Here is a 13,778-nt window from a genome sequence, read left to right on the forward strand (position 1 = left end):
AGCTATTCCTTTGAGGGGGACGTTCTGCTTGGAAAGATAGAGGGCCAGTGAAAGAAAGATTTTCAATGAGATACATAGCACAGTGACTGCAGTAGTGGGTTCAAATGTGTTAGAGATGATGAGGATGACACAGGATAAGACAACGTTCATATTTATTATTCATAGGGTCACTATGAGTCACACTTGATGGTACCTAAAAAGAACAACATTTGCTGTTTAGATGTAATGAAGTATAACAAGGTCCTTATTTTGGAGAAAATGAAAAAAGTTAAAAGTTAAATAAGCACAAGAAATACAATATAGAAATGCAAGATATGTCCTAATACACTTTAATCTTAATACAGAAGATTTTCCACCAAGTCTAGAGGACTTCAGAAAAACTGACAATCTCTTTGTGTCTAAGTATTTGTAGAAAGAAGGTAGGGAATTGAAATGGTTGCCAGAGCACATTCTGTGGTTTAGTTAGGGAGAAAAGAGGGAAGGAAAAGTGTTTCAGGTATAGGCATATTATAAGCAAACTGGAAGGGTAGGAACCTGCAAGATATGATTAGAGGCCAGTGAGTTGGCTCATTTGGTGAAAATAAGATGTTTGCAAGCTGAAAGGAAAGTTCAAGTCAAATATAGCTGCATTTGAATTCATGACAAAAACATTTAGACTTTATCTCTCAAGTTGTGAAAGTTCAGAATTGTTGAAGGTTTTGAAGCTAAAGAGCAACATGATCTGTCATGTTTTAGAACATTAATCTTGATAAAAGTGGTGAGCTGAGAAAAGAATTTGTATCAGTTTAGGCAAGAGGTAAAATGTTCTGAACTAGCAGATTAGTTCCAGAAAGAGAAAATAATTACTTAGAAATAAGAGAGGTACCACAACAAGATAAAGGTAAAGAATCCAATAGAAAAATGGGCACAGGATATGAACAAGCACTTCACCGAAGACGACATTCAGATGGCTAACAAGCACATGAAGAAATGCTCAAAATCCCTAGCCCTAAGAGAGGTGCAAAGTAAAACAACTATGAGATATCATCTCACCCCAGTCAAAATAGCAAAATTTAACAGAACAGCAAGCAATAAATGCTGGCGAGGTTGTGGAGAAACTGGAACCCTTATTCACTGTTGGTGGGAGTGTAAAATGGTGCAACCCCTGTGGAAAGCGGTATGGCGCTTTCTCAAAAAGTTGCAAATAGAGATACCATTTGACTCCACAATACCACTATTGGGAATATACCCAGAAGAGACCATAACTGACACCCAAGCAGATATATGCACACCCATGTTTATTGCAGCTTTGGTCACAATAGCAAGGAGTTGGAAACAACCTAAGTGCCCATCAACAAACGAATGGATAGAGAAGCTGTGGTATATTCGCACAATGAAATACTATTCTGCATTAAAAAACAAGGAACTCATGCAATATTACTCAAAATGGTTGACTCTGGAGAACATTGTTGTTGTTGTTGTTGTTATGTGCCATCGAGTCGTTTCTGACTCATAGTGACCCTATGCTGAGTGAAATATCCCAGTCACAAAGGGACAAATATTACATGATGCCACTGTTGTAGAATGGGACTGTCCTTGGGGTTGGGAAGAGACTGAGTAAGATGGGTTCAATAATGTATGCTGCTCTGAAACAGAGAAGGGAGAAAACTGTTTAAAAGAGATATGTGATTAGGTATTTCTGTCATGACAGGAGTCTAGAGCGATGGCTACATGGTAGAGTGGACCTGGGGGAGGGTTTGTAAAATAATGAAAGAATCTTTTCTTTTACTTTTCCAAGAGGGTAATATCTGGTGGGGGGGAGCCTTGGGAGGGGACAAATCCACAACAATGAATGAATGGAAATCCAAAGCCTCTGTAAATTTTCATTGAAATTAATAACAAATTTAAATTTAAAAAAAAGAATTAAGTTAGAGTAAGGATGGCAATGGAACCACCTTACCTCTGTAACTTGATTTGTGCCACTATTAGAACCTCTACTCAGAATATTATTGCTTTTCAATTTTTGACTCATGCACTTTTAACTTGTTAGTTAAATTTGTATCTTCTAGGCTGTAATACTTCCATGATACATCTTCAAGGATATGAACATGTATGGCTAAGCACAATTGATAACAGTGCATCTAAATTCCAAAATCAATCTCCATAATAGTCTATGTGTTTCCTACTGCCAAGGGGGCCCTTTAGAGTAGTGAGAGAAGACATTCACCCTGAAACCCACAGCGTCCCTTTTCAGCAGGAAGTAGCTAAGAGAATACGCCATCCCCTTTTCCTTATGAATCAGGGTGAAGTCTCTCTCAGGGAAGAGTGATAGGGAATGACAAGGGACACACTGACAAAGGAGATTAATCAGAACTGGCTTTGACAAGCACTGTGGCAATTGGACAATTAAAACAGACACTGGGGGGGGAAAGAAGAACGAACTGGGGAGGAGGGTGGAGAAAACAGTGCAACAATGAATGAATGAAAACCCAAAATCTCTGTAAATGTTCATTAAAACTAATAAAATGTAATAATAATAAAAAAAAGAAATGAGAGAGGTAAACATATGATTGTGGAAGCACTAGAGAGAAGTGAATCAAAATATGACTCTAGGATTTCCTCTCTCCATATCTAATGGGTAGACAAAAAGGCTATAATGAGAAAGATTGGGGCATATGTACTACACTAAAAACCCTGAAGTGAATTGGAAAACTGAGTCCCATGATGGCTACTTAGGTACAAAAAAATTCCTGGAAAACAGTCACTGTTTATACATTTTAGACTTGTATTTAACTATTCGTTCAATGCAACATAATCTAAAATCCTTTGTGTATTTTATCTGAATGCAGAAACATTTTTAATGCTAATAAGCACATGATTTATGGAAAACTTAAATATTGTGATAATTAGCAGTCATACCTCAGTTTCAGCTAGCTGAATATTAAACTCTTCCTCCTTTACTTTACTTACAGCCCAGCTACTATTTTCCACCTTGCCCCAGCCTCTGCTATCTCTCTATAACTTTTTTTTTAGTGCAGTGAGACAGAGCAAACACAATAAAAACAGAACTCAACCATTGCCGGAACTTGAACCTGGTCTCCTTTGATCTTGAAATAAAACTTTCAAATATGTGTCCAAGTTTGTTTTTCCCCTTCACTAGAATTGGAAAACTAGACTGGTATTGGCCATGTTTTTCTTGTAATCTTCATCAAATCTTTCATTCTGAGCTACAGTGAAGTAGTTCTTCCAATCTCCCACTGCCCCTGAAACAGAAAGTGGGAGAGAGTCAAGAGCTGTTGGAGGAGTTCTTACTTCTCTGTAGTCAAGAGCTGTTGGAGGAGTTCTTACTTCTCTGTTGTCCCATTTCTGTGTAATGATTATCATTCCACATTCTATGAGAAGCAATATTGGGGAAAGTCTTTTTCTTGTCAACCTGCCACTTTTTTTATCCTGAAGATAAGAATTTCTTGTCTCATTTATGAGAATAGGAAGAGCCTTTTATCAATGGAATCACAATAATGGGGAAATGGGACCACTGTTAGAACAGCAGGTCTGCAGGACACACTTAGCTTTTTCTCTTGCCCTCTTTTGCTTTCAAGCATGACGAGTACTTATGCCTATAGCTTCTGTGCTGTAAACACAGCAGGGCCTGTTGTTTGAAAGTCCCAAGGAATGTGTTTCAAGGAAGGACAAACAATACCTCAAAATTCTTGAATTGCAACCCCTCCAACAATTCCCATTACTTTATCCAGATTTTTCTGTATAGTTCTTCCTGTGATCTATAATACTATGTATTTTTGTGGCAAGAATGCAATTTTTATTTGGCTTTGGACACTTTTACATATCTAGCTTTAGTCTATTTAATTTTTAGGACATGAATAGTATATTATGAGTCTCAAAAAAAGGGGGAATGTAATTTCTATTAATGTAGGGTTTTTGGTCTGTTTTGTTCATGAATGTAAACAGTGCCCAGGATAATGTCTGACATATAGTAACCTCTCAAGAAGTATTTATTGAATGACCTAATCTAACTAGTAGCATAGATAATGCTATAAATTTACTCTGACTTAATTTTTCACTGTTTCACTTTATTAGTCAGAACTGGTATGTGGAAGGGGAATGTAGGAACTAAGATTTAGACATCAAATCTCATTCTGATCCTTTCATAATAACTACTATTTTCATTTCATTAGCAGTTTTAAAAATGCTTTCTCTTCAGCATCATTAATTAAAAATATTTTTCCTAATAAATCCACCAGCTAGCCTGAAAGAGAAAGAGGAAAGCTCTTCTAGCCTGATGTACAGCCTCTGAAAACCCATGGGAGGGTCACCTATAAACAACTATAGAATAATGAATTCCACAAATACTCTAAAATAATAGACAACTCTCTTGAAATTATTAATGAGTTAAACATAAAGACCTTTTCTCATGAATGGAGAAATGGAGTGGTCCATAAATTCTGCTGGAACGGATGAATAGTTTGCCATTGGATTCTCCTTCATTACATCAAATGAAGTGTGATGTATAATTTTATTGAGAGTTTCATCATCAAGTTTGCTTCCAATAAATTCTACTAACTTCTGAATTTCCTTCTTTGGGTCCTGTGATCACAGTCAAAAGATGAGTGGGCAGGCGGGAAAAAAAAGAACAAATAATCAACATACCTAGAGACCAGACCAGGACAGCCCTCCAAATGATTCCTTCTCTGCTTCTTTCAGCCAATATATTGTTTCATGAACAAAAACCATTTCTACTTAGGAACAAATCACTCACATTGCTGAAGAAGAGGAAAATGAAGAGGAGGAAGAATAGGAGGAAGAGGTGGGGAGGAGGAGGAAGAGGAGGGAGAGGAAGAGGAGGAAGTTTAGGAGTTGAGATTCTATATAAAATAACCAGTTAAAAAAAGAATATTAAAGTAGATTAATGACAGTAATCAGTAACAAGCTATGAATTAAAATTGGAGGGAAAATATTAAAAATGCTCAACTTTCCAGATATGATTTATTTTTATTTGTTGACTTATAATAATCTATTTTCATTAATTGGAAAAATTAACCATTTCTTTAGTATATGAACATTGGCAAGTCAGGATGAGTGAACTAATCACCAACCATTGTATGTCATTATCTTGGATTGCATGTGTCAGAATTATGCACAGAATTCCTGCTCAAATCAGTTGTAGAAAATATCTTAGTCTAAGTGTCTAACAGGAAGATTTTCTAAAGCAATAAGAACAAATACATTCTAGAAAACATGGGCAGAAGATTTAAGACCTGACAAAAAGAAGACTTTGTTTGGGTGCTCCAGGTAATGGCAATTGTGGCAGGTGGTGACAGCAGGAGCAATGGAGAAGTTTTGTTTTTTTAATATGCCACCAGTGATGCCCTACATGGCTGAGCCTTTAAGTTTCTCTGGAAGGAGCTCAGTTCCAAAGAGGCAGATGTTCATTAAGACACACAACCCTTGAAAACTATTTTTAGATGCACAACCAGGAAGATAAAAACAATGAATGAAACTGACCTAAAAAAATCAAGTCCCTGAGCACATAAAAAACTTCTTTCACTATGATGAAAACAAAACATAGACTAGGAAAAAAAACATTTGACAATGACATCTCAGGCATGGGTCTCATGACGAAAGTTTATAGAATAATAAAGGGCCTACACTTTGCAGTTACTTGCTATGTATCAGAGAGCTGGACAATGACTTGGGGTGATAGGAGAATTGATGCCTTTGAGCTGTGGTGCTGAAGAAGAGTAATGAATATTTCATGGATGGATAGGAAAACAAACAGACTCGTCCTGGAGAGGGTGAAACTGGGCTGCTCCTTGGAGGCAAGGATTCTGAAACTTTATCTGACATACTTTGAACATGTTGCAAGGAGAGACCAGTCCTGGCAGAGGGACACCATACTAGGGAGGGTGGAGGAACAGTGCAGGAGAGGAAGACCCTCAATGAGATGGATTGACTCAGTGACTAGAGTAATGGGGGTAAGTGTGTCAGAGACTATGAGGTTGGCTCAGGATAGACCAGGGTTCAGAGCTGTTGTTCATACGGTCTCTATGAGTCGCAGGTGACTCGACAGCACATAACAACAAGGCGGCCTTCACAAGAAAAAGACTAATAATCCAATATCAAATGGGAAAAAGACATGAAAAAATTTTCAAAGAGGGATATATTTGATGGCCAACAGACACATGAAGAAATAAATTCTCAAAATCACTGGTAATCAGAGAGATGTAAATCAAAACAAAAGTGAGATACCATCTCACCCCATAGCAAAATTTAACAGGTCAGCAAACAATAAATGTTAGAGAGGATGTGGAGAGATTGGAACTCTCTTGCACTGCTCGTGGAATTGTAAAATGGTGCAACCACTCTGGAAGGCAGTTTGGCATTTCCTCAAAAAGCCCATATGAGCCGGCTATTCCTCTGCTAGGAATATACTCCAGGAAATTAGAACTGAGCCACAAATGGAGTTATGCACACCTATGTTCATAGCAGTGTTATGCAGAATAGCAAGAAATGTAAACAGCCCAAACAGCCATCAGCAAACAAATGGATTGAGAAATTGTGATACATTCACACAATGGATTACCTATGCAGCAGTAAGGAGTCACAATTTCATAAAATACTATATAACATGGGAGAATCTAGAGAGCATTATGCTGAGTGAACTAAATCAATATCATAAGGACAACTACTACATAAATCCATTATTGTAAAAATAGTAGAATAACCAGTAAGGTGTGAATAAATGTCCAAATAGAGATGGGGAAAGGGAGAATTGGGCAGAAAAAGGGGAAGCAAAGAAATCACTAGGATAGTAGGATTTAATGGGTGGAACGGGAGTGTGAAGGGATATGATAGATTTAATGGAGACTCAAAAAGGGTAGTAATAGGTATAGTTCAATAGTAAGTCATTACATAAAATATAATGTGTATGAATGATTGTATAAAACACTGTAATTGAATGAAACAAATGGTATATGGATTACTGTATGAAAACAAAACATTTTTACAAACCCCACAAAACAAAAACTTTTTAGAGAAAAAATGCAAGAGAGGAAAAGTAGAAAAACTACCCTGATGGCTGTGTCTATATATGGGCTCCTGTTTTGAAAGCCTCAATGTCAGAACAGCTTAATTTAATTAGTCTTGCATAGCTGAGAGTAAGGGAGAGTATTAGAAATCAGAGAGTGCTAAGAACTGTGAACTTTTTTGTGAACAATACTAAGACATTCCAGAACATGATCAAATACATATTTGAAAGGGTTTTTATATATTGTTGTTATGTGCTGTTGATCTGCCTGTTACTCACAGCTTTGAACCCTGCCCTATCTTGAGCCAGTCTCACTGACTTTGACACACCTAACCCTATAACCCCAGTTACTATGGCAATTCATCTTATCCAGGGTCTTCCTCTCCTGCCCTGTCCATCCAGCTTCTGAGCATGAAGTCATTATCTAAGGACTGATCCTTCCTGGTCACGTGCCCAAAATATCTGAGATGGAGCTTCAAAATCCTAGCCTCCAAGTAGAAACTTGGTTTCACCCTCTCCAATACAAACCTGTTTGTTTTCTTGACGGTCCATACTTTTCTTGAGCACCACAACTCAAAAGCATTGATTCTTTTTTACTGTGTGGTGAGTGAGAGTTTAAAGAGCAAATTGGATTTCCATTCAGTAATTTATAGACATTTGGTTTCATGATATTAATGGCAATCCCTGCATTGTAATAGCACTCTTTCTGGGCAATGACAGTCTCCTTTTGTATACTTTCTTGTCACTTAGGAATTTAAAAAAAAATTTATTTACTAATTTATTTTTTAAAATGTTATTATTTTTTGTGTGTGTACCATCAAATTGGATCTCACTGGTACAGGAGATTGCCCCTCCTTCTCCAGCAGAGCATCTAGTGGATTCGAATCCTGCACCTCTGATTTGCAGTGCAGCTTCTTGCCACTAGGCCACCAGAGTGCCCTAGTTTTTTTGTTTTTAAATGGTAGGTGGACAGTGTTTGGTGGAGCTTCCCGATTAAAACAAGCTTGGAAGCAGGAGTGGCATCCACTTCCAAAATGGCATGCCTCCAGAAACTCTATGAACCGTGCTCAGGTCTTTCATTCAGAGGGTCGCTATGAGTCATTTACAACTCAACAGCACTTAACACAACAACAGGTAAACACAAAGAGGGAGAGAATTTTATTTTGATAAACTCACATATTGTTCTGATAATTCTTTAATTGGGTTCTGAGAATTCTGGAAGTGTAACTTTTTAAGAAAAAAGATATGAAAATGATTGCATGTTTTGATATTTTATAAAAGTTAAGGCTTACCAGTGATGGAGCCTTAGAGAAATACATCTTAAAGTTTAATGGGCATATGGATCACCTGAATCCTTGTAAAAATCTGTTCTCATTTATTAGATTTGGAATGGGTTGTGAGAGTCCATCCACCTAGTCTATGAACCATCTTTTGACTATCAATGTTTTTCTTTGCAAATTTAAGAACAGAGATTGCAATTTTTTATAGAGCTCCATATATAGTAAATTATTCACAGTACGTGGTTAAGCAGGTTACCATTTACAATAAACTTCTACTCACATTATCTCATTTAGTCCATTTAACAGTTCTTGGAGGGTTATATATTATCTTCATTTTGCATTTAAGGAAACTAAACCACCTACTGAAAGTGAAGAGGACTTGAAACACTTACTTAAGATCAAAGATATAGCCTTCTGTGTAAATTATACCTAAACTTAAAGAACACCAATAAACAATGTCTTGATAAATAGAGGAAAGATTGACTTTTGTGGAAGATTTCATTTTACTTGAATCGTCATCAACTCCCATCAAAGCAGCAGTCAAATCAAATGACATAGTGCCTTGGGCACATCTGCTAAATGCTGTCTATAAAGTGCTAAAGAGCAAGGAAGTCACTTTGAAAACAAAGGTGTATTTGAATAACATAAATAAGAAAGACCAAAGAAGAACTGATAACTTTTGAATTGTGTTGTATATATCATGCAATACTGACTATACCATGAACTACCAAAAGAGTATGCCCAAACAAATCTGGTTTGGAACCAAAATGCTCCTTAGAGGCAAGGATGGTGAGACTGTCTCAAATATTAAGGTATGTTATTAGGAGGGGCCAAATCCTATAAAAGGACATCGTGCTTGGAAAAGTGGAGGGTCAGTTAGAGACAGGAAGACCTTCAATGAGGTGAGTTGTCATTGTGACTGCAAAGATATACTTAAGCCTCACTAGATTGTGAGGATGGTGCAGGTTTGGATAGAGTTATGTTATGTCATACATAGGGTAGCTATGATTTGGAGCTGACTGCATGGCATCTAACAACAATAGCAGCAGCAACAACACTTCCAGGAGATTTAGTGTCTTCACCAAGAATAATTGACATAAGGCGTGAAACCAGGACATGAATTTAAGATTTTTTTACCCTATGTCATTAGTGTTTTAATTACACCATTATTCCTTAGTGTTTTCATTACATCATTATATCTTAAACTTCATCTTGAAATGAAATTTCCCCCCTCCAGTGTTCTAGAGAGGAAAAAATCCCCCAAACAACCGAAAACTCCACTAATGCTAGGAATATAGCTTCTTTTGTAAATGGAATTTTAAAATACAAATAACAGGGAAAAATTACAAAAAGAATTAGTTGTATTCAACAGTAACATGTCTGTAAGGGAAAGTGAAGTATACCTCCTTAGGAGAGGAGGAAGTTGCACATCATACCATGTAATAAATAAACTCATGTTATCCTTATACACTTTGATGCATGAACAACTTTAGGTAACTAAATGCATCAACTTTCTGTTCTTTGTTATAATCCATGAGTTCTTGATGGTGTCTATATAATAAGACTGAAAAATATTATGACCAAATGGAAACTTTTTTAAAATTTTATTTTATTTTATTATTTTTGTGTGCGTGTACTGTCAAATCAGATCTGACTGGTACTGGAGGAGATTGTCCCTCCTTCCCCGGCAGAGCATCTGGTGGACAAATGGAAACATTTTAAACAATATTGCTTCTTACCTTCTTCATATCCTCATAGAAAAGGTAGAGAATTTGATGTTGATCTTTGGCTTCCCACCATCCTTTCACATGGTCATACCATGAACCCCAACACACTGAAAGACAGAGATGAAAATCAAAACCAAGAGTCACAGTAGTTTAACTAAAAACAAATGTTTCATTGAAAGAATTCTGTAAGAAGAGAATATTAAATGGATGATTTCTTCATATTCAATACAGCAAAGTTCCTGCTGAGGAAATGATTTTATGTTTTGAAGGCTTTGATATTTTTGAGTGAGCTCTGGTAGTGCAAGTCATAGGCAGTTGTGCTAATTCAAAGTTGTGTCTCACAGTTCAGTTCACCAGCTATAAGGGAAAAAAAAGATGGCTAGTCTCTTCCCTGTGATGAACAGCCTTGAAAACTTGCTGGAAAATCAGCCTTGAGTATGCTCTGACTCATGGCAATGAGTTGAGTTTGATATTTTTGAGAAAAGAAGCCGTGCAGGTAAATTCTCTTACCTTTCCCAGCCAGAAAAGTCTCAAAATACTCTTCCCAAGTTCCTGGATCAGGAAGTCCTTTATTCATTCTTTGGAAATGGTAATATGATACCATATTGTCCTTGGGGTTTCGTGCTACATAGATAATCTGAGAATTGAGGGAAATGGGGAAGAAGCAAACATATGATTAAAACTTCAGAGAGTTATTATTACCATGGTGGTCTGTGGTAAGAAGCTGTGCTGCAATCCCAAAGGTACACAGTTTGAATCCACCAACTTTTCTGTGGGAGAAGGATGAGCAGCCTCCTATCATGCAGTTTACTGCCTGTAAAAACCTGTTAGAGCTTCAGCTATACATTGGTTGACTTGACAACACACAACAAATGTTATCATATTAAAGTTAATATATTTCATACATATCACATTTTTGCAGGGAACATTTAATTGTGGTTTTGATGAAAGTTTATAGAGAAAATTGGTTTGTTTCTTATTCAATAATGTATACACTTTTTTGGGGGGCTGCTGACATTTCTTGAAAATTTATCAATGTAACAGCACTCTTTCACTTCCTCCTTGGGTTTCCTGATTCTAGTTAGTTATCTGTATGGCTCTCTAAACCATGTTTTGGGGCAAATACTGCCATTTTTGCCTTATATGGTTGATTATTCCTCAAGGAGTCTAGTGGTAAGGAATTATCTGCCAACCCAAAGGCAAGTGGTTTGGATCCACCAGCTATTCTAGAGGGCAAAGATGGGTAAATATCTCCACCTGTTGATTTACAGCCTCTGAAAACTTGCTGGAGGGTCAGCTCAAAGCCAGTTTCAACTTGGCACATAACAACAACCATGTATTGTTTGGATGCAAGGTGCTCTTCGGGGTGGATTCAGTTCAAGGTTTGAAGAGTGTCTAAGGATAAGGATATATAGTCTTGGGGTTCTTGAGTCTCTTGATATCACATGAGCCATCTGGTCTTTTGATTTCCTTACCCCCCCCCCCTACTTTTCCCCCTCTTCTCTGTCCAAGACCTGCTAGACCTGCTATTATGATCCCAGCCAGCATGCCTGGTAGTGGTAGTCAGTCATCATCTAGTTCTGTTCTCAGATTAGTAGAGGCTGTGATTTCTGTGATCCATTAGTCCTGTGGACTTCATGTTCTCTTGACTCTGGTTTTCTTTGCTCCAGGTGGGAAGAGTCCAATAGCTATGTCTTAGTTGGCGGCCCAGGAGCTTTTTAAGACCCCAGTTGCTACTCCTCAGAGAAAAATATAAAACTTTATCTTTTGCATTTTGTTGTGCCAATTGACCAAGATGTTCCTCAAGACTATGGCCTAAGCCCTCAAGGTTAGGGACTTATACCCTCAAAGGATTCAGTTATGTCTAAGAAGTTTGCATAATGTCCACGTGGCAGCATCTGATGTGATGTCCCAGGCCCATCTTGTACCATCCTCATCCTCACCCAGGACCTTGAGCTGCCAGATGTAATACAGCAATGTCACTCACCACCATTTTTGAAAAGTTTCTTGTTGTTTTTACGTTCCCAAGTTAATTGTGGGAGGAAGATGGGCAATCTCTCTTGTGATGAACTGCCTCTGAAAACCCTCTGGAGGGTCAGCTATGGGTTGATTCCAACTAATTGTTTTTGATGTTGCCCTCTGACAGTGGCTTTGGCTTCAAAGCCTCTAGCTGAGAGCACCCTCGAAAATCAGGGATACGGAGGCCTGATGTGTGTGAGTCACATCAGACACTGCCACATGGACATTATTTAGGAGCTTGTTGGAACAAGCTGTTCTTGCAACAACCTCAAATGGAGCCTCCAAGGAGTTTAACTTAAATACAAAGGCACATCATCAGGTTCCTGGCTGTGGTCAGATTTCTGCTGTCTGGCTTTCAGGTAGAAACCAAATCCCATCTTTCCTTTCTTTCTCCACACTTCAGTTTCTGCTGGGAGCAGTGATATGTCTCCAAACCTCTCAGACTCAGAACAGGTACACAGCCTGATGTTGGTCACCTCTGACCCACTGCCCAAGGTGCTGAGCCTAAGGCTGAACTTTCTCATCAGTGCTGCAGGAATCCAAAACATGTTCCCTCGTGGGTATGACAGGCAAGACTCCAGGTTTGCCTCTTCCAAATGAACGAACAAGCCTGTCTTTGAAGAACTGAAGCCAGAGTGCTCCTTAGAAGCAAGGGCGATGAGGCTTCACCCACACATGTCAGACATGTTATCAAGAGGAGCCAGTCCCCGGGAAAGGGTCTCGTGTTTAGAAAAGTAGAGGCACCTCCGAGAGATAGACTGTCACAGTGACTGGGGCAATGGGTTTAAGCACAGCAGAGGCTGTGACGATGTCACAGGACTGGCAAGGTTTCCTTATGAGTCACCTAGTGACAATGCCTGTGGCCATAGTCCCATTTGGGAACGGGTAGTGTCTGGTATACTACTGAGGCAATACTAGTGTAGGGTGTGTCTTGGTCTCTTTTAAAGTATAAAAGGAAGGAAGCAGGCTGTTAAAATAGAGATGGAGAAGGATATCACCTGAAGTCTACAGAGCCAAGGGAATAAGGCCCTTCTACAAAAGTACAGATTAAATGTGGCTTGTTTCGTTAAAAAAAAAAGTTTGCATAAACCAGCAACAACATGGACTATTGATATTTTTCCTCCCTTCTCATTCTATCCTTGGTAATTGTCAAGGAATGTTTCTGTGTGTAAATCTTCTTGACTTTTTATAATAGTGATCTAATGAAATATTTGTACTGTTTTTATTAACTTATTTTACTAATCATAATGCTCTCTGTGTTTATCTATGTTCACATTTTTTTTCTTTTGATGCTTGATTCTTGTAATCCTAGATTTGTAAGAAACAGAAAGGATTTGGTATTTGATTAATGTCAAGATATAATATAGTTTTGTCCCCCCTCCATTAGGATCAAGTGAAGTTTTTTTTTCTTTTTTTGCAAGTGAAAAATTTTAAGAGGTGATTGACTGAAGACCACTCTTGGGTCATTCTGAGTAGTATAACTTCCAATTCCTTTTGTTTTTTACCTTACAGTTTTTCTCTAGCAACGATGGAGGCAGCAGGTCAAAGGGAAGATGAGTTTTCAGAGTCCGTGGTGAGGGCATTGCATTAGCTTGTTCCAAACCACATCCTATTCCTGGTATTACCCATTCGATGAAGGGAATTCGTATGTGGGTAGGTGCTCTTTTACTTTTCTCGACATCACCTTTATTTTGTATTAAGTCCACTATCTCCTGAGTCCATGTTGTTCCT

General features: G+C 38.0%; 1 protein-coding gene across 1 annotated transcript in view; it reads right to left on the reverse strand.

Annotated features, from left to right (window-relative positions):
* Positions 1-3,135: 3,135 nt before the first annotated feature.
* SULT1C4 (sulfotransferase family, cytosolic, 1C, member 4) overlaps positions 3,136-13,778 on the reverse strand; it is a 16,887-nt gene continuing 6,244 nt past the window's right edge. Inside the window, exons 2-6 of the mRNA XM_006883828.1 lie at positions 13,553-13,776; positions 10,539-10,665; positions 10,041-10,135; positions 4,401-4,581; positions 3,136-3,242 (exon numbers count right to left, since the gene is read on the reverse strand). Of these exons, the coding sequence (XP_006883890.1) occupies positions 3,136-3,242; positions 4,401-4,581; positions 10,041-10,135; positions 10,539-10,665; positions 13,553-13,776 (734 nt within the window). The remainder of the gene's footprint in view (positions 3,243-4,400; positions 4,582-10,040; positions 10,136-10,538; positions 10,666-13,552; positions 13,777-13,778) is intronic.

This window comes from Elephantulus edwardii, unplaced genomic scaffold (assembly GCF_000299155.1).
Source record: "Elephantulus edwardii isolate Elephantulus edwardi_28Jun2011 unplaced genomic scaffold, EleEdw1.0 scaffold00030, whole genome shotgun sequence".
In the NCBI taxonomy this organism is placed as follows: Eukaryota; Metazoa; Chordata; class Mammalia; order Macroscelidea; family Macroscelididae; genus Elephantulus; species Elephantulus edwardii.